This window comes from Anguilla anguilla, chromosome 7 (assembly GCF_013347855.1).
Source record: "Anguilla anguilla isolate fAngAng1 chromosome 7, fAngAng1.pri, whole genome shotgun sequence".
Classification (NCBI taxonomy): Eukaryota; Metazoa; Chordata; class Actinopteri; order Anguilliformes; family Anguillidae; genus Anguilla; species Anguilla anguilla.
This window is the reverse complement of record NC_049207.1, coordinates 27,681,679-27,709,200: the sequence shown is the minus strand read 5'-3', so window position 1 is coordinate 27,709,200 and position 27,522 is coordinate 27,681,679. Positions and strand designations below refer to the sequence as shown.

Below are 27,522 nucleotides of genomic sequence, written 5' to 3'. Positions count from 1 at the left end.
TTGAAAAGACTCATACACAGACACACACAAAATAGGCATCACAGAATTCTGTAAAAAAAAAACAATTTTAAAAGCATAAAATTAAAGGTGCGGTTTCCAAATAAATGCCTTATAAACAACTGGAATGTCACATGAGGAATTCTTTGAATGTTTTTAATGTTTACAGATAGCCACCCACAGATAAGAAGGGAGTAAAAGAAATGCTGGAGGGAGGAGGGAATGAAAGAAGGGGTTGATGGAGGAAGAAGGGTGGATGTGGGAGGTGACAGAACTGAGAGGGCAGGATGAGGACATGGCAGCTTCTACCTAGTCATCCTGCCTGCATCCCAACTCCCTCACTACTCAACAGAGTAACTCTGGTATTTTACACAGCCTGGAAAACTTGGAGTGAGACAGCTGCTCTCCAGGGCTCTGATTTTCTCCTGTGAGGTAAACCATCAGTACTGACTCAACGCACACACACACACACAGGACATACACATGGCTTAGAAGTGAGATCTTGATCTTGGATCTCAGTGTGGCTCAGGTGTCAGTTGGGACTTTAACCAAAGTAATCTCATTAAGAGATTCAGTTTGCACAAATGAGAAACTAAAGAGACACAATCTCATCTTTAAAATGCTTATTTTGATGCTGTACTGCTTTCATTGTTAGCTTGCTTTTTTCCACTCAGTGAGATGCATCTAATATTTCCCCAGCTTCCCAAGTTGTTCATCCCACAGGTTTTATTTAAAGGAGAAGTGCACAGTTGTCAGTACTTGTACCTATACATATATAGATATCCATAGTTAGCTAAACAGTTTATATCCGTCTGTAGGCCCTTGGCAGGTGCACAGAAACATACATACAATGCTAAAGATATCGGTATGAAAAAAAGAATCTTTAAGAAGATTAAAGGACATTGTGGCTTTATTGGAGGAATGCGGACTCTCCTTGCCTCAGTGAAAGGTTCAGTATTTAAAAATCTAGTGTCAAGTCAAGAGTAAAATTTACTCCTTCAGAGTTTATGTAACTCAGAGAATTTGCACACTTCAAAGTTACTTTAAGGTGGCTATACACTCCTCCCCACCCCCACCCCCCCTTCCCTGGGATCAAATAACATATTTTATCTGAAACAAGAATGCAAACATATACTGGTCACTGCAGTCTGCATGGGGGGGGGGGGGGCTGTTTCTGTTCATTAAAGGCCCCCCCTAATGGGGGAGGGGTGGGGCAGATATGCTGATTCAAGTGGTTGGGAGGTATGGGCCAGTCACATGACCTGTTTTTTTTGAAAAGCCCCCTCCCAACCCCCAGCCTTTTTCTAAGACCAGTACTGCATTAACATTAGGTGGGCTGGCTTACTGAGAGGGAGGTGTGTGTGTGTGTGTGTGTGTTTGGGGGAGTGGTGGGGTTCAGCGCATGTGCAGGGGGGCCAGGGGGAGGTAAGATTACACAGGGTCTGGTCTCCTGCCAGCTACCCTGCTGTAAACACTCCATTACTGCGCCAATAGAGTGAGAGAGAAAGAGAGCATCAGAAAGCGACTGAGAGTAAGAGAGCGAGAGTGAAGGAGGGATAAGCCCCTGATGCAGGTCGGCGGTTGGCAAAACATAAGATCCGGACTCCTCTGGCGCAGCAGCCGTCTGTAGCGCTGGGAGGAGTAGCACTGAGGAATGAAGAGCTGAGTCCGTGTGGGGAGCAGTGGGTGTCTCCGTGCTCTGGAGGGCAGTCCAGAGCCACAACCAGCTGCTCTTCATTTGCTTTCACACCACAGCCCCGTGCATCCGTAGGGCTCCTCGCTCTTGGGAAATTGCCATTGGGGCACTTGTTCATTGGGAAGCAGCATCTCCTTGGGGCACTTGCTCAGTGGGAAGCAGGGATCCTCGTGCATCTCTCAGCTGGGAGAACAGAGGAGCTGGGAGTGGTAATAAGGAACCCGCGGCAGGCGATGGCTACAGGGGAGATCACCACACTACCCCCAATGCCCGAGGATGGGGCCAGTGCCACCTTCCCCCCGGGAAACTTCAAGGACCCCAAGAGACTGTACTGCAAAAACGGGGGATATTTCCTGAGGATCTTGGCCGACGGGCATGTGGACGGCATTCGTGATAAAAACGACCCCCTCAGTAAGTGCTTCCATATGCTTCGTCCTCTGCCTTCATCATCTTCTTTTCCAGGGAAGCAAAGCACTCTGTGCTTAAGAGTCGAGTTAATGCACATGGTGGGGGGGCGGACCTTACTTTTTTTTTTTACCATTGTGGGTAAACTCCCCCCTGCAAAAATATATATATATATCTATATATATGTATATGTTACTGCAACATTAATGCAACATGGTTTTTCATTAGAAGTGTGTGTTTGCAAGTGCGTTACCTAGGTTAGACATTTTTAAACAGAGAGAGAGAGAGAGAGAGAGAATGTTTTCATAAGCACATGTAATCAGTAAACAGAAATAAATGGAGAAGAAATAAGCGGAGAGCAGATCTGAGTTCTTTTCTTGTCCTTTAGTGACCCCTTGCATGTGGGCTCATTCGCGCTGTGTTTCTGCCGTGGTCATGGCCGTGTTGTGGACAGACGTCACAATCAGTCATGGCCAGGAGATGCCAGGAGCTGTGAGAAACTGTGACACGGGCAGCCTGTGCTGTTTGTACACTAACTCCCACAATGCATTCGCATATTGGGCTTTTGAGTCCCTTCCCCCCCCACTAAGCTGTCTTTGGGAAGAGGAGAACAGACTAAACAAAAACATGGTGGCACAACTATTTTTATTTTTTCGTTATTTTAATTCAGATCTTGCCATTACACCTGCCTGCACACTCCTGCTCTGTTACACCCTGGCTGGTAACTTGCTGCTTTAGGAATGCATCAGAGAAAACCAGTAATCAAAACAAACTTGTCATTTTGCAGCTTGGTATTATGTTGTTGTATGAACCTGGTCTTTCATTTTCTTGTCCTGCTCATAGCCATTATAGCCAGTAATGTATTAATCTGGTTGTTTACACAATTAAAAGCTCAGTGTTAATTTAGTTTTCTCCCAGAGTTCATTTACCACCTGAACATTTTGCTTTGTGGCCTGTATATACCTTACAGGCTTGCAACACTAGAGAAAGATTTGCTAATATCAAGCACATCTGCAGGGTTCAGGAAGCTCATCATAGCCGACATTTACTGTGAGAGGAATAGCTGTGTAGCAGTGATTCACATCCTGGTTGCTATCTATACCACAGTTTTCATGTTAAACACGTAACCAGTGGAGAACATTTAAACTTAAAAATAAAACTATTAAATAGTACATACATACAGTGACAGATCTGTTCATTTCAGAACAAAATGCTGGGAGGCTTAAGAATATTTGAGTGAGTCACAATCAAAGATAAGAAAGTCAGAAGGAAGATATTAATTAACATCACAAAACAGTAAAGCCAATCTGGCCGAAGTCTTGGCTAAATTCAGTTAGCTTACCATCTATACACCGACTAAAAGCATATGCCAAACAAAATGTTCTGTGAGTATTTTTCAAAGCAACTGTTGAATCTGCCCCCCTCAAACCCCCATTACTCCTACTCCCCAGCATTGATACAGTGTCAATTCGCTCTCAGGGACAGCAAAGCTAAAAGGTGTGTGTGTGTGTGTGCATGTTGCATGCATGCATGTGTGGCTGTGTGTAAGCAAGCGACTGATTTTGTGTGTGTGGGGGTCTGTGTTTCTGCACGCATGCGGTTTGTCAGAAATAGAGCAAGACAGGGGGGTGTGAGAGAGGTGTACTGTGTGCAAATGATCAGGGTCAGAGGGCTCTCAGATTTCAACACTGTCTGAGTTTCCCCAACAATTTTTCATGGCCTGAACTAAAACCTCCAATGGCTGTCGACGTAGAGTACATTTAATTCTAATATAGTACATTTACTCACATTTACAAACTCTAGTAAAATTCTAGTAAAATTAACATCGCTGTTGACCCCCACCTTTTTATTTGCACTCGAGCACCATGCATTACGAGCAAATAACTGCATATTTTTCTAATTCAGGTTCGTTTTTGTGCAGGTGTCCCTGCTGCTAAATGGGAAAAATTGTACTTCTATTTTTTATTCTTTTTGAACCAAAGCACTTGTGATAAAAACTACTACTACTTTACACTCAACAGGGACACAATCATATTTTTATTCTTTGGAATCATGCTAAATTCTTACTATGACAAACAATAATATTGACCATAGCACAGTCAAGATTAGGGTTTTTTTCAATACATTTTTTACATTGTTACACTTCACATTTTTAGTGCTATTTCTCACTTTTCGCTCCAGTTATGAATGACCAGTCATATAAAAATCAGTGTTTGTTGCAGCAACTTATATTACATATTGTTTACCTTTGCACAGTTTGGAAGATACTTAACCTTTTAAGGTGTAAAATCACATATATGTGATTAGAATGTTCTTAACTGAACGCTCTAATTCTGATGTAACAATTACTATTGATAACTGAAAGCAATGTTCTAGAACACAGACTTAGAATTTTGAAGAACAAAAAAAACATTCCAAAAAACCTACTCTTTAAGGGTGTAAATGACATGCCAAATGGCTAGCGAAGAATTAGACCAACACATTATTTATGTTTCAGGCAAGGAGAGATTAAACCAAATGCATGGCTTCAGGAAACAAATTGGTAATCCAGAAAAGGGATGTAATGGCTCGTTATTAAGTGTGACTGGATGTTCGGCTTCCGAGTAGTGTCTTATTAACATGAAGCAGCTATTTACACATTCATTCTGGGGTAAAACAAGGGTTGGTTCCCTCTGATTGGTCAGAGCACAAACCTTTAACTGCCTTAGCGGCCATGTTCCAGCAGGCATGCTTGCCTCCTGCTGTCTACTGCTAGGGTCCTTGCAGACATTTCACGGCTCTCCTCTGCCTTTAATTTAAATTTTAAATATGGGTCTGGCAGCCTTGCCAAAAAATGAGCATGGACACCAGCAGATACATGCCCTGTATTGTGTGCTCCATGTTGTGTTTATGTTTTGTTTTGGTGATCTGTATATGGGTGTAGGTTTCATACTGTAGTGCTGAAGGGAACAATTCCATTAAATGTTTAATAACCAATAGTCTTTATTCTGTTTGCTCTGTTGACATTTTTCTGTAACAGGTTCCACTCTTTATTTTTGTGAAACTCTTAATGGCATCAGTGGAATTGCACAGAAATCAAATAAAGTAAACAAATATGAATTCTGTACACACTGATATAAAATGTATGTTTTTACTTTGACTTAAACCAGTGTGAGGAAACGTGTTTCAGTTTAGAATAAAATGTACACTGCAGTTACATTCTGGTAACTGCGAGCTGTCTGTGCAGCATTAGCCATGTTTGGATGACCAGAAATACGCTCCAGGGCTTGGTTTGCAACTTCGGCCTGCATCACCTAGGACCACGAACCCAAACCGGCAACTACTAGTGTTGCAAAGTTACTTGCCCAAAAACAAACTTGTTGCAGGCCACAAAACCACCTGATTGTTTGGTGAACTAAGTCAGTGGTAGATCAGACATACCCTTTCCACCACTGCGGAACCACATGAAAAGCTCAGCAGACACAGATGTGAGCACAGGCTTCCTGTGGAACGGGTAATCAGTGTTCAGTCATTGTCAACACCCGGGAAGTGAGGATGGTTTGGCGTTCCCTGATGTCTCGGAATCCTGCCATGAGCCACTTACATGGCTGTAATCGACCAATGGGTTAAAGTGAAGGGGCTCAGTCTTCAGGCTGTGAAATAAACTTGGAGTCAAAGACTAGGGTGGAATTTTAGGTGTGTGTGTGTGGGGAAAGGGGGGGAGGGGGTATACCCAAAAAAACAGAGGGATTCCTACTGTGGCAACCATCCTGGTGACATGAAGAACGCTTTGGTAATATTTCTAAAACATGACTCCAATCATTTATTTCTGCCTGAAAGCTGGTACTATACAGGAGAGAGAGAGTGAGAGAAACATGCCTTTAAGCAATGTGTCTTGTCATTTTCTTTCAAAGTTCCTTGATAGCAATCCTGTTTATTGTCATACCTGTTTGATTATTACAAATTAACTAAAAGAAAGGAGGAAATTAACTGCTGGCGAGCAGATAGGCCAGATGATGCTATAAGCTCTCTGCTCCTTTGAAAGAGATCTAAATTCATCCTTGTAAGATTCTCCTGATTGTTTTTATAAGTATATTGACTTGCACTAATTGATGGCTACACCCAGTAAAAGAGGTCACCCGCATCCAATCGCAAATACTTCTCCCTGAGCAATAAAAATGAAAGGGAAATCTCTGACTGAAGCATTTAGCTTGCCTGAATATTAGCTCTGGAACAGGCCTTGCTAATAAAATTGTCCTAGATTCTGCTACGCAGTTGGCTCTAAAGGACATGATGGCCAAAATTCTAACTGAAGTTAGAGGGGTGAGACTTGGCCTGAAAGAGATAAAGAGCAAGATTTTGCTTTTGGAAGAACAAGGGCGACAACTGGTAGAGACTACAACATCCCTCAATACGCAACATCCCTTAATCCAAATGGTGCAGAGAGATGACTGCAAAAACTCATTGACAGTATGTCTGGTATGGAGGTTAACCTTTCTTGTTTGGAGGACCAGAGTCGCTGGTCCAACCCACGAATTACTGGGCTGAGCACTGGAGCTGAAGGGCCTGTTTGCTTAAATCAGTCAATAATTTTTTCCTTCGTCTGATGCCTCCTTATGTGCTGATTTTTTAAAGTTATTGTGTCATTTGGACAAGACTGTAATATTTTGTGGATGAATCAGGGACGGTTTGCATCACTGCCAAGTCACTGTATCTCACGCACTTAGTGGATGACCTCACTTCATGTCCCTACTGCGCAGCCTTTGACTCCAATTTGTACAACATGGCGGCGCCCACAAACTACACTTCCCAGGTTTCAAAACCCTTTTTCCCAAGTCCATGGAGAGACATTGGGTGACGTCACAGTGACTATGTCTATATTTTTCAGTTTATTCCAGACCCACAGACCCTCATCTTCGAATTACTCTAGTTTAGCAACAGACAGGCAATTATCCCAAGTTGCCAGGGAAAGGGGAGGCCCGGTACATCATGGCAAGGACATATGTATGTATTAACATAATTTGTCCTTGCTGCTCTTTTGTAAGGATGGCCATGAGTTCTCTTTTGACTCGCCTACTGCAGTATAGAGACAGAATCGTCTCAATATTATTGACAAATGATTATGTTTTACTATCCACAAACAAATATTTCAACTTGTGTAAATTGACATTTAAATGAATGTGAAATGCAAAATGTACAAAAACACTGGCTACATATTTGTGAATACATATTTTCCCTTATACACAAATACCTCATACTTTGTATATGAAATATGAAAACCAAAACATGTTTACAACTTTTGCTTGTATATTTTGCATGAAGGTTCTGGAAGCACATGACCTCTACATCAGGAATGGAAGTGGCTAACCACTTTGGCTAGCTCATAAAACAGTTCTTTAAGAAAACAAAGGATTGATGCAATAACCACTGATTATAAGATGTTGTCACTTGTATGCCATGTAATTTATGATTGTATACCAATTTTAATTAACAGTCAATAATTGTCAGGTTACAAAGTAGCACTTAGGTTAAGAAAAGCCTAGTGCGCTGTACTAGGCCAATAATAGCAGGTCGTAATGCTGGCTCAGTGGGTTTTAATGTATTTCTAATATTTTTCAGTTGCATTCATGCTTATTGAATATAACCCTCTGTTGTCAAAAGGCAGATTACACTTAACCACAGGATATTTTCCACATTCAAACTTCGAGTCATACCGGGGACACTTACATCCAAAATGTAGCTGTACTCAAAGAATTACATTTCCTCAGTAAGTTCTTTATTCAAGCATAAAAAACAAACAATAAATAAATAAATAATCAAGACAATCAATTGCTTGGTTTCTGAAGCTTCTAATGGCAAAACGTCTTCTGGCTGAAACTTTCATTCCTTTCCAGGATTCTGATGATGACCTTTAAAACAGAAAACACAAGTCACTAGTCCCCTTTACACATCAATTATTGTTTATCATGTAACCAATATCAATTAGAACTCAGCACTCACATCTCACCTCTTTAAGTATTACATCAAAGAGGTAGTCCACGTTCAACTCACCTCAGCATTCTATTGGGAATCAGTGATAACGATTTGCCAAATTCGCATATTTAAAGAATTTATAAGAAATAACTTATTTTGTATTGCGATTTTCAAAAGCAAGGTTACAGACTGTTTTACATTTAGATATAACAAGATTAAAGAGATTGTTAAAAGATAAGCTTTAAAAGAACAGATTAATACAAATTTCTGATTCATTTACCTGGTTCTCATCAAAGTGAAGCATATTTGGCTTAAACCTCTGTTTTAGATTCAATATTGCTGAGGAATTTTTTTTATTTATTATCCAATAAGGTGTTGACCGGAACTGACCAGAAGTGGAAGACAACTGTTATTGCAGCAGGCAAGGTTTTGCAGTGACAGTGGTGGGAAAAAAGAGGAATGGAGTATAACTAGAAAGAATAAAAGTAAAAAGAATCAAAATACTACTTCGGAAGATGAAGAAAGAACAGTTGTAGTGAGAAAGAAAAGAGAGGAATGCAAGGTAATTGTTAAATTGATGCAGGAGGGTACTTCATTCAAGTAATAGGGGAGGTAAAGAGCGCTAGAACTAAGAAATGGATCTTTGCTGATTATATGTAGGGATAAAAGACAACAAGCACCAAGAATGAATAGAATAAATGGCAAGAACTTAACGTGTTCAAAGTTGGGTGAAAGAAAGTGGGTTTGAGGAGTTATTGCAGGAATACCAGTACATATAACAATGGATAAAATTAAAGAAAATCCAATACAAAAGGTTAACAGAGGTTAAATGTCTGATGCCTGAACGTCAAAAATGGAGAGAAATGTGATAGCTTGTCCATAATGATAAACTTTGATGAGGAAACACTGCCAGCAAAATATACATTGGGTGTGTATGAGCTAAGATGTTAGACCTTATATTCCCCCACCTCTTAGATGTTATAAATGTTCAAAAAAATATGGACATGTAGCGGCAGTATGTAAGGGAAAACAAAGATGTGCAGGTGGTGTGTCTTCTTCTCCGGCCACACCATGTTCTCACCCTTCTCTGTGGCCCATCACATCTGAAACAAAACAGGCGTCCTGCCATTAAGCCTGTCCTCTCTGTACTGTCTGTCAGGCATTCATAAGTGTAAAAATAAATGGCTTTTCAATATTGTGTATTATTATTTAGTTTTAGAATTTAACTGTTTATTTTGGGCACAGAATGAACAGTTTTCTTCGTAATCGTTTAATAAGCAATTGTACAAGAGGGAGACATACAAGTACATGTATATAGTGCACTAGTTTACTATACTGGTATTTGATTGAATTTTTTATGTTTTTTTCCAGTCAGGCTGCAGTTGCAGGCCACCTCACTGGGGGAAGTGGTCATTAAAGGAGTCTCATCCAACCGCTATCTTTCCATGAACAAAGACGGGAGACTGCTTGGAGTGGTAAGATCAGCAGTTCCTAAACACTGTGGCCTGGAGGTCTATATGACCTGGTCTAGGGTCAGACCGTAACAGGGTAAATGATAAGGGAAATTAGATAGTCTGAAACCAAAAGTCTATATTGCGTGCCCCCAACAGAATGTTAAATCTCCACCCAGGGTGCCCGCAAAAATAATGAAGTACGGAAGAGGATTAGGGCCACGTGCAATTTTTTTTTGAGTTCTGACTTTAAAGTCAGAATTCTAAGATTAAAGTCAGAATTCTGACTTTATTCTCAGAATTCTGACTTTCATCTCAGAATTCTGACTTTAAAGTCAGAACTCAAAAAAATCTTTCACATGTGACCCTAATCCTCTTCCGTAATGAAGGAAAAATAACAAAGCAAAATAACAAATTTGTGTCCCGATGGAAGGATTTGTAGTCCAGCTGGGAACACATTAACTAACTGGAGCACAACACGGCGAGCAGAGGACAAAACGAGAGTCGAGAAGGAGCAAATGGTCAGAAACAAAAAATCATGAGGCACACAATAATCGGAATGGAACGGAATGAGTCAGAGGTCATACATGAGATCTAATCAGCGAACAAACCAAAGGACTAGACAGGAATCGGAATCAAGCAAAAATAGGGTGGTAGCAAATGACGGCTTTTTCAAGTTGGGTAACCGAAGGCAGAAATGGCCATAATTTCTTGGTAAGTACTATTATTATTGAGGGCTTCGGGGCATAGCTAAGCCATATCTTTGCTGAAAGACGTATCTGACATTGTTTTGTGGAGCAAAACAGAAGCGGATAGGACTGTATCATTGCTTTACTGTCTCTGTCTCTATCCACTGAACACATAAAATTTCATCATTGCTATGTAGCCTAAGTATTACTGCTCAAAATATTTCAGTTCGTTCCGTTGCTACCATAATATAACAAACTTTCTTGTGTCTACAGCTGCAGTTTCTCGCTGCAATTACTAATATTGAATATTAAACAAAAGACACAATTTATGCTGTAGTCTGCCAACTTCAAAATAAATAAGGTACTCTGCGCGCAGCATGTAGGTAGCAGGGATGGCGAGTTGATATTTCGTTTTTTGTTTCGTTTTTTTTCAATGTTGTATTTATTATTTGAAATATGTATTATTATTCTATCTGTCTCTGGGGCGCTGTGAAATGTGCATTCTCTGCTAAACTGAGAGCTGTTTGCGTTTTCCCAAAATTCCATCAATGATAAGATCGGGACTCCAACGGCACCGAAAACCGATAGATTTCACTGAACATTCGACTGTTTACATTTATGGGGTTCTGAACCAGTGACATCATAATAACTCTTACTGGTTGATTTTACGCGGTCATTTCTGGCAGTTGGTTCTCTCAGAATTCTGACTGATAGCCCAGGTCAGTATTTTCACTGGACACTTGATACATCCCGCTTTATAACTTCAAAGTCCCACATCATTTGTGAATGGTTTAAATGGATTTTGAAAGTAGACACTTCATGCTACAATCATGGTAACGGAAATGAGTGTGCTGTGAAGTTTAGGTAGCAAACAACAAGGCTAAATCCTTCTGACGCAATTTACATAGCAACTATATGTTCAAATCGCCTAGTTTCACTCAATGTGGCCAAGCAGAATGTAACGTTTCAGAAAATATAGGGGGGGTTTAACCTAGCAAGTTTTCACCGCAGGTTTTCGGTACAATCAGTTAGTAATGAGCCAATAACTGTTACACCACCGCCGTTTGTGGTGTTCGCTCGCTGGGTGACGCTGTCATAAATTTTCCCCGACAGTGAAGTCAGACTGCCTTACTTGTTTACATTTTGGACAGATGTGGCTCGTGGGTAAATCTATCACTGTTTCCGTCGCAGCACTTTCCTAAAATTTCTTCTTACCGTGAAGAGTGCCTGACCCGCAACCGTAGTAATGTGTTAACACTAAATTTTACGACAACGCTAGCTAACCTTTCGAAAGTCACATTAAACAAGTAGAAATTAACGCCATCAGCGGTGATTAACAAATTGGAGAACAGCCAACGTCCTAATTGTCAAATTGTCTGTACCCACCGCTTACAGCAAAGTGCTAGTTATTTTTGGCTGGACCTCAATAGCGGGGCAGTCCTCAAAACCATATACCAGGTTTTGACCTGGTCTTGTTTGAAAGAAAACCACTGGGTGGCCTAGTGACGGGTGCTGAGCTGAAAAATGAGCAGGCAGAAAATCCCTTAAATATTTAGCATATTAAAAACTGAATAAATGTACAGACTCTGAAAATGTTCAATGCAAAGATCTGGAATACGCAGATTTTGTCATTTGAACGAGCACAGGTTAGACGGCATTTTTGAGTTTATCATTTATTTTTAATTTATTTGATCTTCATAGCATGGCGTGACGAAGGAAACTGTTTATCTACAATTGAATTATTCATATTGTGGGCAGACTTGTTAATCAAGGAAAATGACTGAAAGTAGAGACTAATAATCAGGGGAAGTTTTCTGCCTCCTCTCGATTTTCAGCTCAGCAGCCACCACTGTGCCTTAAAGTTACAATAGGCCTATTTCACAATATGGCGACCAAAACCGGATGTAGGGATACTTTGTTTCCGGTTACCGTTGCTACGGATGCAAGTCCATTTCTGACAGCGAAAAATTTCGCCTAAACAGCGACGTGTTCTCACAGTCTGCCAAAGTTCACTATGTCCGATGTTATCCGCATTGTCGAAGCATTGCCAGTGAATGTTAAGCGGTCTAAACTAGAAAAGGGCTATAAATTATTTTTTGAGAAGTTTATATTCGGTTATGAAGGTAAGTATAACGTTAGCTCTGGTTTGCCAGAAGGCTAAATAGCTAGCTTGCTAACCACCGCAAGTTAGCCGATTAAAGAGATATTTCACTTCGACATAACATAAATTATTTTCTGGAGGCGACTCCATTGTGTTTTCGTAGCGTGAAGCAACATCTGCTGTCCGTTAACAGGGTCTCTGTTCCTCTCGGTTGTCCCGAAAATGAATTATTAGGGAGCCTGACAACTGTGAGGAAAAGCGATTCTGTTAACGTTGACGGTCAGCAGGGGAGGCGCTATGTAAGTACAATGTGTTAGGCTCCATACAATTACTTATGTTATACCGAAGTGAAATATCTCTGAACTAAGTTTTGTAGCCTACTACCGTTACTATTTTGTGACATGTTGTTTGTGCTGTACTTGTTCTAATAAAGATTTATATTGCTTGTCAAATCGCCTGTGTAATGTTCAGTTCACTACCGAGCTGTTTGTTTTCATCGCTGATAAAAACTACCCACACATTTTTAAATCAGCTGATATATCTTAAGTAGGCTTGTCAATGTCCGTCAATACATTTTGTAATTACAATTAACAACTAAAATAAACGTGCATCTGCAGTTTCAACATTGAATATCCAAATATGTGCTTGCTAACAAGCTAGCCGGCTAAAACGTAATTTGCTAATCATAACATAAAATATAGCTAGCTAACTGATTTTATGACATTCTTGAGTAACAAGTACCACGTGGCTGACACCGCGTTAGTTCTCAATGAATGATAAAAAAAAAAAAACGAGTTGGTAGGGGACTCAGACATTTAGACTCAAATGTATGTGAGGAGAAAAGTTTAATATCGAGTGTAATCTTATTCACAAAGCAGTACCTAACTAGCTAGCTATCGTAATGAATGAGTTAGTTTATGTTAGTTTGCATGCTACCTAGCAAGTTTTTTTCTTATTTTGGAGTAAATCTGTGGGAAAGCTGTGAAAGGGCAAATAAATTCTTTTTCGAACTGGTACACAGGGGAACGCTACAAAACAAAAAAGCTCTTCGTGGCTGCCATTGTTTTGGTGGCTGTTAAGATAACCGGAAATGAGAGACCCCTACATTCGGTTTACATACCTGGAAATGTGAAATAGGCCTATCTCCAAGATTTCCATTTCGTTCTCTTCGGCGGTACCAATGGCGAGAAGCGGTATTTGCAGGTGTGTTATTGGACCTCACTTCCCATAGATCCAACCGGATCCAACCAGTGTCGCCTGTGTGACGTCAGTCGGTTGGCACCAGGGCTACGCCAACTATAACACTATTTACTGAATAAAAAATGGTTGTTATAAAAGTAACGTTATGTACATACTCATTCGTTGTCTAACATTAGGCTAACTTAAACTGTCTTTACACTGCCGAGCCGGGTTAAAATGCTGTAGCAGACCTGGGGTAGAATTAGTGATTTCCACAAACGTTCTTTATCCTTTCGCCCGGTATGAACATCTTTACACTGCAGAGAAGAATTCGCGGGATTCGCTGTGGCTCGTGCAATTATGTATCTCGTGCACAATAAACAGTCTTTTTCGTGAATGATTGTTGTGTGATATTTTTGAAACAACTGCCTTGCAACAACTGCCCTGGTATTTCTGGTATTGCTAGTTAAACTGTTCGAGAATAAAGCTGGGTGTTAAATTAGCAATCAGAACAAGAACAAAAACAAAGGAGATTTCATCAAAAAGGGCACCAAGGCTGAAGGAGCATATGAGGAAGCGTAATAAAATAATAACAACGCTAATCCGTACTGCCGTATTCTTTTATTTAGTTTTCTCCGGCTTGACATCTTTACACATAAATCAGACCCGGCTCTGCTCCACATACCCCGGCTTTATTCCGATCATTATAATATATTGATGAACTCGATGGCAATGTAAATAACGGTAACGTTAAGGCCAGTTCAGATCAATGATTCGCAACGAGACGGTTTTAGAATGTTGCAGAGAAAATTGCAGCAGTGTGAACTGGTTAGTAGCAGAGCCGTTGCCTGTCCTGGGGTCTCAGAAGACTCACCTTGTCAAATTGCCAAGTGCAGTTCTAGAACATTTACAATCAGACGTCTTGGAATTTTGCAAGTTGCATCCAGTCTCGTTGCGAATCATTGATCTGAACTGGCCTTTAGTTAGCTGCACTGCAACGTTGCAGCAAGGTAGCATTGCATTCGAGAGACGGTTTGCGAGGTCGGTACCGGTCGGTAGCGTTAGCTGACATTAGATTGTGTTAATTACATTAGCTAGCTAGCTAACGCAACGTTACCTGATATGAGAGATGGATACTGTGCGTAACGTTGTCTAAACTAATGTTGTCTTTCTTGACATGGTCCGGTAGCTAGCGTTAGCTGTGCAAATAGCTATGTAATTTAGTAACGTTACATTGTCATAAAATGTAATACGAAATCTACATCAACAAATAATAAGACCTCTCATGTTACACAAAAACTTTTTAGGGTGCCATAACCACCACCCAGGATCTTTTCGATAGGCTATTGCTTGTGTCGAAAGTGTTGCGACGGAAACAACGATAGATTTACTCTCGAGCCACATCTGTCCAAAATGTAAACAAGTCAGGCAGTTTTCACGGTCGGGAAAGTTTTTTATGACAACGTGGTGATTTAGCTAACTTAGGTAGCTAGCCAAACAGCCAGTAACCCATATACTTCCTTTGTGACATTTGGGGATAATGTCAAGGAGGAAAGGTAAAAGCCAAAAAACCTTAGACAGTTTTTAAAAGTTTAAATGTGCCCAGCATTCCAAGGCTTGTTGTAAGATTCAGTAGCCAATCAGGACTTGAATACAAGTTTTTTGTAGAGTGCAAAAACTTTGATATTATTTATTTAATTTAATTAATTTTGTTGTTGTTGAAAACACAGCATTCCAAGACTACGTTGTTGTCAGATTCTTTGTAAGACTCTGCTATGCTGTAAATAGTTGTTGATTTTTTAAAATGTGTGTTGAATAAATGACTTATTTATAACAACATTCCCATTACGTAGTCATATTTTCAAATCTCCAGTCAGCTTTTAGCATTGACTTAATGTAGGGCCCTATGGAATCTGTGTTATAGCTTTTTTAAATTCTCAATTCCGCGATTCCATCCGTGATTCTGTTATCACAGAAACTATAGCCAGGGCCCTACCATGCTGCCATCAGTCTGTCGCTGGCCCGCGCCGGGCCCCCTTCAAAAAAGACACTTGGCCGCCGGCCCACGCCGGGCCGCCAGCCCCCGTAAAAAGATACTTGCCACCGGGCCTAACAACTTTTCTGGGGGAAACCCTGTTTAATATCGTGATTCGTGACAACACTATTTTTTACAGTCTCTGGTTTCATGCCTTTTTTAATTGCGGCGCGGAATCGCTGCAGTGGTGCGTTAAATTTCAGCGAACAGAGGCGAATGTTCGTGGCGAACATGTTTTCTTTTCTTTTTTTGTTTGTTTAAATGTAGTTTATTTTGACATTGCTGTCTTCCCAGGTGGTGGCTACATTTGACTTTTCTTTTTGCTTGCTGTTGGTTTTGGATGTGCCAGGAATAATTTTGCGCAATCTTTATTTATTTATTCATTTTTAAAAATTGATATGTTTTAGCAATTTGTTCACAACAATTTGTCTATTTGTACCCTTCAGTAGTCAGTATACTCCCAATAACATGCAAACTTTTTGAAAACAAACCATTGGAGAGCACGTCTGCAAAAACCGTGTTCAATATGCTTAAAACGGACACTGTGCACTTTGTTTTATGTCAGTCCAGGCCGCTGGGAGGATGCAGTTATTAGCTGAGCCGAATATTACGTATGGAGCCTGCCCTGCCAAAACTATTGAGGGTGCATAAGAACTGGAGAGGGTAGGACCACTGAACTACATAAGATCCAGAAGGGAAATGTGGTCACGTGGTTCCATTCAATACTATTCAATTTGATACTTTCGCATGTGGCACCGCCACAAGGTGGTTGCCATGGCTGGGAAATATAATTATTGATGAGTCTGCCATGTATATCATATGATTGTTGTAGAAATTCATTGAACTTGCTCCAGCGCAAATTATGTGCCAAAAGCTCACATTGTGGTAATCAATAGAAGCAGGCACTAATTTTTTTTTAATTGTTCAGAATATATATATAAATGGCTCAAATGAATAATAAATAAATAAATATAAATACAAGAACAATACAACAAAAATTCATTATTGTACACAGAATCTGCATTTATTTATTTCCATATTTATTTCTTGATTCATTCATTTTTGTATATATTCATTTCCATTTTATTTATTATATTCATATTTATATTTAGCCTTTGTCATAAAGGGGGAAATGTATGAAGGCATATTACAGGCACAATGAGAAAAGCGCTAAAATGTGCAAAACACAAAATTGAAAGAGTAATTAAAGAAATACAAACTGCAGTGCTTTCAGTTAGTAATTTAATCAGACAGGGACCACACACAATTTGGTTACATTTCACGCAGTTGTCATGTTGTCTGTTCAGTTTATTCAAAGTCTGAACTGAAAACGTGTTGGCGGTGTTAACTGTCATTTTATAACTACCATGCCCACAATTATTCATCCCCTCAACTTAAGCAACTTCTTCACACTATTGCAATGAATGAGGTTTGTACGATTATATGTGTAAAATAGATAGTGCTTGATCAAGAAATATCAATGTGTCAGTCATTCAGTTGCTCAGCAGTGCAGCGAGGGATTAAACTCGAGCAGCAAGTGATGGAGCTCCGTAAAGTTCCATTTTTATCCACATTTCCTTTCTGGTATTTTTTTTAACTGCTGCTTTGGTTCTGTGGAGCAATTCAGGGTACCTGATCGTCAGTTCCTAAAAGACGGTGTGGTGGCGTTTTCTCTGTTCGGTTCTGGCGTGGGCAGAACAAGCCTAACAAGACATTACAGACATTTAGCAGATGCTCTTATCCAGAGGGACTTACAGAACTCTTTACATTACATTGCATCCATTTATACAGCTGGATATATACTGAAGCAATGCAGGTTAAGTAGGGCAGAACGGCAGTGTCCTAGCTAAGAATTGAACCTACAACCTTCAGGTTACAAAGCCAGCACCTTACCCATTACACATTACATTACATTACATTACATTACATTCATTTAGCAGACGCTTTTATCCAAAGCGACGTACAAAAAGTGCATTTTCATGATCGTAGACAACTGCTGAACACGGGTTCAGTAAGGTACAATTACTTATTTTGTAAAGCTATTTCTAGCCGAGAACAAAGAACACTATCCTGGTCTAACATCTGCAAAGCCAAACTAGGCAGAAGAATAAGCTAGAGTATTAGGACAAATACAATTTACCAAGAAGTGCAGGGATGGGGCAACATGTAACAAGTGACAGAAAAAAGGGTTTTTTTTTTTTTTTTTTTTTTTTTTTAATATATATATACACAGCGTGGTGGTGGTTATTCTAGGTATAGTCTGAAGAGATGAGTCTTCAGGCCACGGCGGAAGATGGATAGTGAGGGGGAGGTTCGGAGAGGGACGGGGAGTTCGTTCCACCACTGGGGAGCTAGGGTGGAGAAGCTCTGTGATCCCTTTGGGCGGGTGGGAGGGGTTGCAAGACGCCCTGCTGCCGCAGAGCGGAGTGGTCGAGCAGGCACATAGAATTGAGTCATGTCCTGCAAGTAGATGGGGGCTGTCCTGTTGGCAGCAGTGTAGGCAAGGGTACAAGCAGTGTAGGCTACACTGCCACCTCGTAGACTAAGACCCTCGTGGAGTTATGTTGGGTTTCTTAAACCTCTTTACCCCTGGCAACAGAGATCAGTGCAAGTTGTGTTATTAAATCCGCCACGCGCGACTTTAGCTACAGGATCCGGTTGTGGTTTTGTCTCTCCCCCATTCATTCACACAGTCACTTGCGTTCTCTTTACTCCCTACGACTGCATGGCCAGTTATAAGACTGCCAATGACATTGTTTGTGTGTGTGTGCATGTGTGTATTTGCGCATGTGTGTAAGCAACTGTTGGCTACTGTACATTGCAGTAGGCAGTGTACTTATGAAATGGAACAGTTATAAATGTTATAACTGACCATTTCTAACTGAATTCATTACCATGTCCACACCTACAAAATTATCCATATTCTTATTAACATGTTCCTAGCTCAATATGTATTCAGATAAGTTTTGTTCAGAAGTGAATTTTGTCTGCAGTGTTACGAAGTACTGTAGACTGTTTTATAGCTGGCTGTGGGCAGTGGAGAGGATGTGCAAGGCCCCTGTTAAAGTAAACAACGTGAAGTAGAAAACTCCTGTCTCATTCCTTGCTGCTCAGAGACCTTGAGGTAGAACTGAAATGAAGACCAGATGAAGACCCCTTGTGGTCGGAAAGCCCTCTTCTGTTTTCACTTTCATTTTAAGGAAACTGTACAGCAGGGAAACTTTATTTAAAAAAAAAAAGAAAAAAAAAGTGCTATACATAAATAGTCAGTTTACATGCTGAACCCCAATTTAATACAGTGCACTGGTAATATGGTATTGTGCATTAACATAATTGACTATGCAAGGCCATGCTGTAATGGTTTTCATTATATAAAATTATGTAAATTATTATAAAAGATGTAATGTTGCGAGATGACATACCTTTACATCTGGGTATGATAGTGAGCTCCACAATGTTTGGGACGAAGACATATTTTTTCTTCTGGCTCTGCACTCCACAATTTTAGATTTGTAATGAAACAATTTGCATGCAGTTAATGTGGCCATTCTCAGATTCTATTTAAGGGTATTATTCACACTGTGGATTCATCATGTAAAAATGACAGAATTTTTTATATATAGCCCCCCCCCCCCCCCCCCCCCATATATTGTTCATGCTGTTGACAGCATTCACGTTTTTTCTTGTTCAGAACAATGTGCCCTTAAATTCAGAACATGTTTAAAGGCCAAAGACCAAGCCTGGAATTAAACAGACCAAGAATTAGTGCTGTGACTTAGCATCATATGCTGATTTTAATATAATGAAATATGGTGGGCTGTCTTTTTGCCATCATTGACAACTTTTCCTTATTTCAAATATTGATCAGATGTATGCTTCATGAGAAGATTCTAAAGTATTTTTTTCAGACGGAACAATGGCCAACAATATGCTAAATATCCAGTTTTTTATAGTGACCATATTTTTCAAGCTATCAACACTGTTCAAGTTTTATCTTGTTGAGAAATAAATACCCTTCACTTCAGAACATGGTTCAAGGAATTAATTAGTGATTTTAATGGGCATGCCCAAATCGGTCAATTTGATTGCCATGTCATTCAGTCATTTTTTGATCCATCAACAATTTAGTTAGGGACTAGTACAAAGATGGTTCACATAGATTCTGACATCAACAATACGTTCGATTCATGAGAAGATTTTTTCATGTTTTTCAGAAAATTCAAAACAGCAGAAAATTTAGTAGGCGATTTTAATCGGCCCTATGTTGTTTGTTCCTTGCAAGCAGGGGCATCTAGCCATCTTGGTTGCGTGTCTGTATGTCAAACGGTTCAAAATATTATGAATTTTCAAAGTTGAACATGCTCTATACCCCCACCACTTGGTCAGTTACTGCTGTGTTCTAGTAGATTTCAATATTACACATCCCTAACAAGCCTACCAAGTTTAAAGAGTTTTCACCATACCATCTGGGAGATATAAGTGTTTTCCGTGGAGGAAAAAAAAGACAAATACAGAACAACTACAATAGGTTTCCAGCAGCTTTAATTTGTTGTCAGTCGCTGCCCTGCAGTTTGACCCTAGGTCAGTCCTTTAGTATTTAAATAGATTTGAACTTATTTCACCAGTTCTGCCCCTGAAAGACTTTGGGGGTATCTGTTGAAATAAGTTCCAATCTATTTAAGGTTTTTATAATATTCTCATTTGCATATTAGTAGTTTGCATTGGCTTGGGATTGAATGTAAACTAGGATTTAAAATAACTGTGGGTACTCTCTAGGAAGATAGAAGGCTCGTAGTGACATAGCCAAACGTTTGATGCCTGCACAACATAGTTCTCTCTGATAATAGCTGTGAAGCACCAGCTTTTCACCACCTGCCTCTTGCCTGTACTTAGCTCATACCCCCATTAGAATCCCCTCAGACACACCAGATGGTGGAAATACTGTATCTTAGTGGCATAGGAATGCATGTAGTCTTACCTGGTTCTACCGAAATGGGATTCATTTGATGTTATCTCAGTTATTTGACTACTGCTGTGGTAGGACCAGAAATGAGCAGTTCATGCTCAAAAACCTACCAGTTGTTTGAATTAAAGCAGTTCTGCAAAGAAGAGTGGGCTAAAATTCAGATGTGAAAGACTGATATCAAATTATGGGAAGTGTTTGATTGCAGTTTTTGCTGCTCCCAGTTATTAAGTTTAAGAGGGTAATTTTTCACATGGGTGATATGGGTGTTTGATAATTTTTTTCATTAAATAAATGAAATAATAATTTAACAAATGTGTTTTGAGTTTGCTCAAGTTCCCTTTGTCTCATATGACATTATTTCTTAAATATCTGGAACCATTCAGTGAGAAGAGCATTCAGTGAGACAAAGGCAATAATAGAGGAAATCAGGAAGGTGGAAAATACTCTTTCACGGTACTGTAAGTTCAGTAATCACAACATACAATGGTGCAAAATGTAAGTGTACTGAAATGGCTTCTGTAAACCACCCCTAGACCCACTCACCAGATAGCTCCACTCTGCATTTTCAAAATTGAAATGTTCTACGCTCTACCGCTGAAGTGAAAACATTACAATTTGACACATAATCTAAAAATGTATTGAGATGTGGCAATGGAAGTTCAGTGTTGTTTTGAGCTCTGGAAATTCCTGTTCCCAACAGTTCTCCTATAGTTGAGAAGCAGAGAGGAGATGAAGGAATGTGTGATATGAGTATCTGGTAAATGTAGGGAATCTGTGCTGATGGCTGGCTTGCAAACAGTGTGGTGTTTTGTTTCTGATCTATGAGCGATGGTGTTTCTTCACATCTTGTGCTTATTTGAAAGGGAAAAAAGTTTGTATATTAATTAAATGTGTTTCACTGAGAGCTAACCTGGCTCCAGCTCCACAGCTGAAACAATTGTGATATTGTCTGAAGAGCAGGGTTAAATGTCAAACCTGACAGAGAGCTGGATTTCAGCGCTAAAGAAACAGCATTATCTCACCGTAAGAAAGGCATTTTAATGTTTGCATCCTTACTTTTTAAATGTTTTTGAAATTTGAATAGTTTGCCAGTGGTCAGAACTCTGACTTTAACCATCTCTGTTGGCAGTTTCCCCCTTTTCTCCATCTGAAAAGAGTGGTTTGAAGTGTTTTCTTTTTAATAGAAAGAATGTAGAACGTAGCAAGAATTTATAACCTTGTGCAGTGACAACATCTATGGGGATAAATTATGACATTAACTTACCACAAAATAAATTTTAACCTCAAAGTTATTTTGGTATTCAGCCACCTTCTGTGCTAAATGAACACTTGGACATTCCACTTTAGGAAATTATAGATGAGTAAACCATTTCCTGTGGCTACACGCGGGAGGTCAGACAGATTGCAGTATGAATGAGCAGCATATAACAGTTCGGGAGCCACTTTTTAACTTTTCAACATTTGTAATTTTCTGTTGTAGTGACTGTTTAGTTCTTTTGTGTTTTACAAGTGGTTTAATTCCATAACATGTAAATAAACTGTCATTTCTTAAAAAGTAATTATTTGGGCAGCTGAGTGGTTTGTCCTGTTAATGTAGTGTTCCAGTGTGTGGATGGGCCCCAAGGTCTGGTATCTGAAATATGAATACTATAAAACAATACTGAACTCCAGGTCCTGCGGGCTGCCATGTCTGTAGTATTTGCTCCAGCTACTACACCAACTGACTTCACTAATTATTTTACTACCTTGGTTCAGGAAGCAGTGGCTGAGCTGAAAACCAACGGGGTGGAAAACTTTCTCTTACACTGATTATTTGTCTCAATCTGTTTTCAATGATTTTCCTTGGTTAACAATAAAACGATTAATTCACAAAATACTCATACCAATACCATCATAAACCAAGTTCTCCTGAATTAGGCTATTAGGCGAGTAATAAAACTCTTTTTTGCATGGCAAAAATTGGGCAAATTCTATCTACAATATGTAAAATTGTGCATACATGTACTCTTCGTTCTCTGCACCCACAGTCAGAGAATATTCATGACAAAGATCAGCAATTTGGAGGTTTCCTAATTTAAACAATCTCTAAAACGTTGGCTTTTAGCCTTTATTGAAGGTTGTGCTGAATGCAAATGTGGTAGTTAAGAGTGGGTATCTTTTTTCGTTACATGCACTTAGTCATTAAAAATGATTTTCCTAAACTGAATTTATCATTTAATCTCCCTAACATGATGTGGAGAAAGAAGCTGTATGTACCTGCCAATGGATTATTCAGATTGTTGGCACACTTGTAATCAATGAAAAAGAACAGGTTGAGACCAATTAAGGTCCTTCGGGCTCGATCAGAAATTGGAAAGTCAGCATTCCATTTTAGTGCCCATCCTCCTGGAATGAGCTTCAACAATTGCTGAAAGTCAGTTCTCTACCAACTTATGGGCAGTTTAGATTGCTGGTTTTGAACATCCCTGTCTCTGATTGTATCTGTTTTTGATCTTATCTGTGCTTGATTTTATTTATTTTATTTTTTATTATATTTTATTTTATTTTATTTTATTCTAGGTATTTTATTGTATACTATGTTGGTTACTGTTGCTATATTCTGTGATCTCTTATTATAGCCTACTTATTGTGTCTTAAATGTTTTTGTAATCTTGGCTACATTGAAAATGAGGGCCTGGCCCTCAATTGTACCTCCGAGAATTAAATAAAGGTTCTGACTGACAATAATCAGTATAAAGGTTTCTATGCTGTCTGTTTTCAGCTCAGCAAATGGCACTGTCAGGAAGTAAGCTCAGTAGTGAAATCTGGTGGTGTAGTGGATGGTTGGAGCATATTATCAGTTTACAGGACCTGGAGTTAAGTAGCGCTGCTTTAAACAATTGGGTCGATAGGGTTAAAGCACTGTGCCTGTGTGTGTATGGGCCCCAGGGTCTGGTATATGTTGAGGCACAGTTCTAGTGCTTGGATGCGCCCCATATTCCAATGTTGAATAGACAGTTCCAATGGTGACTGTGGCTGACAGCCCTACACGGCAATGTACAGTTCATCCAGGGAGGGGTTTCAGTCGACAGGACGTATGTGCCTCACCATGCAATGATGATTCCCTCTGGCTAATTGGGTGCCAATTCAGTTTCATGTTACTGTTTCGGTCCCAAAATGGGTAACCCCAAACGGGAATTGTGTAGATCTGATGAAAATCTAAAGATGACAAATGGGGTAGGGCATGTCTGTCTCAGAAATGGGGGAAATACTATTCAGTTCAGTAGGAAATACAAACTTCTGCATAATCAACTAATTGAGTCACTTTGGAGCAAATTACCATGGAGTTTGACCAGGAGAGCATTAGTGAGGCCCCGGGCACTGATTGGGCGATTAGGCCTAGTTTGCAGTTGGCTTTCCAGTTTATCCCCCACCCTGGCTGTCCAGGGTGTATTCCTGCCTCTGGCCCAATGCACGCTGGGACAGGCTCCAGCGACCCCCCGCGACCCTGCTCAGGATAAGCGGGTACAGATAATGGATGGATGGATGGATGTAACTGGGGGGCATTTTCATGCTGAAACAGGAAGGGGCCTTCCCCAAATTTTTGGGAAAGCACATAATCTTCTATAATGCGATTGTATGCAGTAGCATTAAGATTCGCCTTCACTGGAACTACGAAGCCTGGCCTAAACCATAAAAAACTGCCCCAGACCAAGGGATGTCCAGATACGTTTGATCATGTAGTGTACTTCTCCACTGAAATAAGCACTTATTAGCCATTTCTAGATTAGGATTATTAGGAACAGTGCTGCTGAAAATGCATTTGATCGTACACAAGATACAAAAATAAATGTGCAATGTAATTGATGTAAACCTTGATCAAAGCTGACCATAATCTTATATTTTATTACATTATAGAATTTAACTGATATTGTGTAGCATTTATTTCCCACTAAATATGTTTATTCCCTTGGAGAGCAATGCAAATTCTTTTCCAGGCGAGGAAAAAAACCTCACCAACCCTCCCCCTGGTTCAACCCTCTGTGCTTTTTCCTTCTCTCCAGTTATCCCAAATCCATTAGTCGTTTGTTACAATAGCCAAATGTAAATACCTATATATGATGTACATAAATAAAATTGACTTATTGAAAGGTGTTTTCAGTCAAAGTATTTTTAGAGTAAAGCTTTTTTCAGTTGATATTCATTGAACCAACAAAATGAAAGTATCCCCTTGTGCCCTGATGAGTTTGCAGGTCTGTGCTTAACAAGCTTGGACAGCTAGCTACTGAGTAGAGAAGCTGTTTGCCTCTGGGAACCTTGTTGTTGAACAGGATTCTGCAGGAATCATGGCATACAGACAGCCTACACAAGCTGTACAGTATATAAAGCTGCTCTTCTGACCCAGTGTCCTTGCAAGTTTAACTGGTCGACTACGGAGTGAGAAGAAGCAGTGTGCGTCACACGTATTTTGGAGGAGAGTGTGTGCTTATCTTGCTGAAGTCATGGCCTTGCGTAAAAAATATGGATAAAAAAACAAAAATAAGTTATATTAATGTGGTTCTTTTTTAAAACCCCTATTCAGAGACGTGTGACGGATGAATGCTTCTTTCTGGAGAGGCTGGAGGCCAACAACTACAACACATATCGCTCACGGAAGTTTCCGGACTGGTATGTGGCACTGAAGCGGAACGGGCAGCACAAACTGGGGCCGAAGACCAGTACAGGCCAGAAGGCTATCCTCTTCCTCCCCATGTCAGCCAAGAGCTGATCCTGCTCCGGACACATGAGGATAGCCTAAGGAGATATGAATACACTGTGTGTCTAGCCAACCGCCAACACCCCCCACCCTCCACCCCCCATCACCTTTCTCAATCCCACAAACTTTCTGGGAACCATCCAGATCGGGAAAAGTAACCAGGAACTTTGTTGGCTCTTCGAATGCCTCTCTGGTTATTTTCCTCTGAATTTAGAGAACTGTGAAGATGGAAGGAGTTACTGACAGAACTCGAACTAAGATGTGGTAATGTTGGTAATGGGAATGCCAACAGCATCTGGGATCTGGGTTTTAGGTTACCATACGGTACGGCGCAGGGCTAACCAGCCACCCTGCACCCTTCTGCCTTTGTGCTCCTTCTGGAATCTTCCTCTAAAAGCATTTCAAACACACCAGCATAATGTGAACTGAAACAGCATAAATGGGAAATTAAAGGAATACACATATACCTATCAGGAGGAAACACAGTTACACATAATGTGTGACAGCCAGCAGAAACAAAGGCCCCTCCCATGAGCAGTGAAAGACGCACAAACGCAAGCATTTAGTTGTTGGCTGGTTGATCCAACGTCTTTATTTAATTGCCAGCGTTTCGTTACAGTCCAAACACAGGTTATATGCTCAAACCCAACTCCATGATACTTATACCATCTGCACCTCTACTGAAGTCCTTCTAACTTGTGCTGTCGTAATTTAAAAGTCCAACCATTCACATTAAAAGATTATCATTTCCTGTATGCATCTCTACTCGAGAAACCATCTCCATGAATGGCATCATGGCGTCCGGTGCTCTCACACAGCTGTAGAGGAGCACAGCACTCATAAATACCCCCAAGACACTGATGTACAGCACAGTATATTAACAGGTCTGAGACTGCAAGCTTCCAGCAGCCAGACCCCTACAGACCAGCCCCTTTAAGCCTGCAGGGAACAGAAAGGGCTGGTGTGGGAAACGGGGAAAGGGGTTTGTGATATCGCCTTAATCAGGCAAACACTCCTCACAGAGATGATCATCGCCTGCTCTCCCCCCACCACCATCCGGCCTCCACATAGCTAACAATATGTTTAATTAATGCATTGCCATGGTGGTAGAGAAAGATATTTCTGTCACTATTGAGTTGGGGAGTTTTGTGTGGGGATGAGGCCACCACAGCGCATTAGAGAGCTGAGGGGAGGGGGGCACATCTCGACCCGTTTTAGAGTTGAGAGTGTGTCCATACCGCTTTTTCTTCAGATCAATTATCCTGTCTTAAATTCCTAAACAGGATTACACAGTAAAACTGTTTTTACCTGAGGATATACATTGGCTCACAAGTTTATGGAAAAATTACAGAAGGCCAAATAAACAATTGGGGCTAAGTAAAAAATGAAGAAGTGGGGCGTGAAATCCTGAGAAAGCTCTCATCGCACGGCCCTGAGTCAGGCCGCAGTCACGGGCAGTGCCCTGTGGTAGAGCTGGTAGAACATTCCAGAGTAGACAGCGGGTAGCTGCTCCACAGGCAGGTCGATGTGGTGGAAGCCGTGGTGCAAGCCGTAGAGGAGGAGCCTGGCGACACGGCTGGTGATGGGCGTGGTGGCGTCGGTGTGTGCCAGCTCCTCCAAGGGGAGCCACTCACAGCGCAGGCACTCCTGGGTGCAGAAGTCTATGTGGAACGTCAGTGGCCTCAGGCGGCAGATCAAGTACATGTCGGACATTCCGAACGCTCCGGGGTGGTTGTGCTGTTGCCTGATGCTCAGGAGGGACTGAAATTCCGCCTGCACCCCTGTCTCCTCCAACACCTCGCGGACTGCTGTGTCACCTGCCCAGTCCGGGACAAAGGGGAGAAAAATTGGGGGGATGGGAGGGTACCATTTCGTTGTTGATTTGAATTTGGTCCCAAACAAAACAAATCAATTTCATTTCAATTTGACGCTTTTAGAAACATTTAGAAAGTCTCCCTCCTCTACCCAGGTGGGTCAGGAAGGCAATTATAATAATCAATGGATAATTTTATTTTTGTATACAGTAGCACTCTTCACACATAGACTGTCCCAGGACAGTGAACAATAACAAATAATGAGCAAAATCCAAATGGCAAAGACAGGGTAAGTTGGGAATTACATACAGACTGCACTTAAAGCTTAAAATGAAATTTTTCTATCGAATTAATTACATGATATGCTGATTAATTAATCAGATTAATCACAATTAATCACATATATCAATATTTGCTTGGAAAAGCCTCCAAATGAATATATTTCAACTCAAAAACATTACATTATTGTGGCACATGAGTAAAACATTTAATATAAATATCA

General features: G+C 40.4%; 2 protein-coding genes and 1 long non-coding RNA gene across 5 annotated transcripts in view; 1 reads left to right on the top strand and 2 right to left on the bottom strand.

Moving 5' to 3' along the window:
- The first annotated feature begins 1,397 nt into the window (after window positions 1-1,397).
- Window positions 1,398-25,792, top strand: fgf2 (fibroblast growth factor 2). Its single transcript, XM_035425299.1, has 3 exons — window positions 1,398-2,104; window positions 9,422-9,525; window positions 25,033-25,792. Exons 1-3 carry the CDS (start codon window positions 1,927-1,929, stop codon window positions 25,216-25,218), a joined length of 468 nt encoding a protein of 155 aa, XP_035281190.1. The 5' UTR covers window positions 1,398-1,926; the 3' UTR covers window positions 25,219-25,792.
- Window positions 7,835-13,576, bottom strand: LOC118231484. Of its 2 annotated transcripts, XR_004766077.1 has the most exons (3): window positions 13,412-13,576; window positions 9,019-9,153; window positions 7,835-7,986 (listed from the first exon to the last, which is right to left on the bottom strand). It is a non-coding gene; the product is annotated as an uncharacterized LOC118231484 (long non-coding RNA). The 2 variants fall into 2 exon arrangements; XR_004766076.1 differs by having other exon boundaries at window positions 7,835-9,153.
- The window catches only part of nudt6 (nudix (nucleoside diphosphate linked moiety X)-type motif 6), a 20,462-nt gene continuing 18,707 nt past the window's right edge, over window positions 25,768-27,522 (bottom strand). For both annotated transcript variants that reach the window (XM_035425298.1, XM_035425296.1), the window contains one exon: window positions 25,768-27,023. In XM_035425298.1, coding sequence (XP_035281189.1) covers window positions 26,644-27,023 — 380 coding nt within the window. In that variant the 3' untranslated portion in view covers window positions 25,768-26,643. The remainder of the gene's footprint in view (window positions 27,024-27,522) is intronic.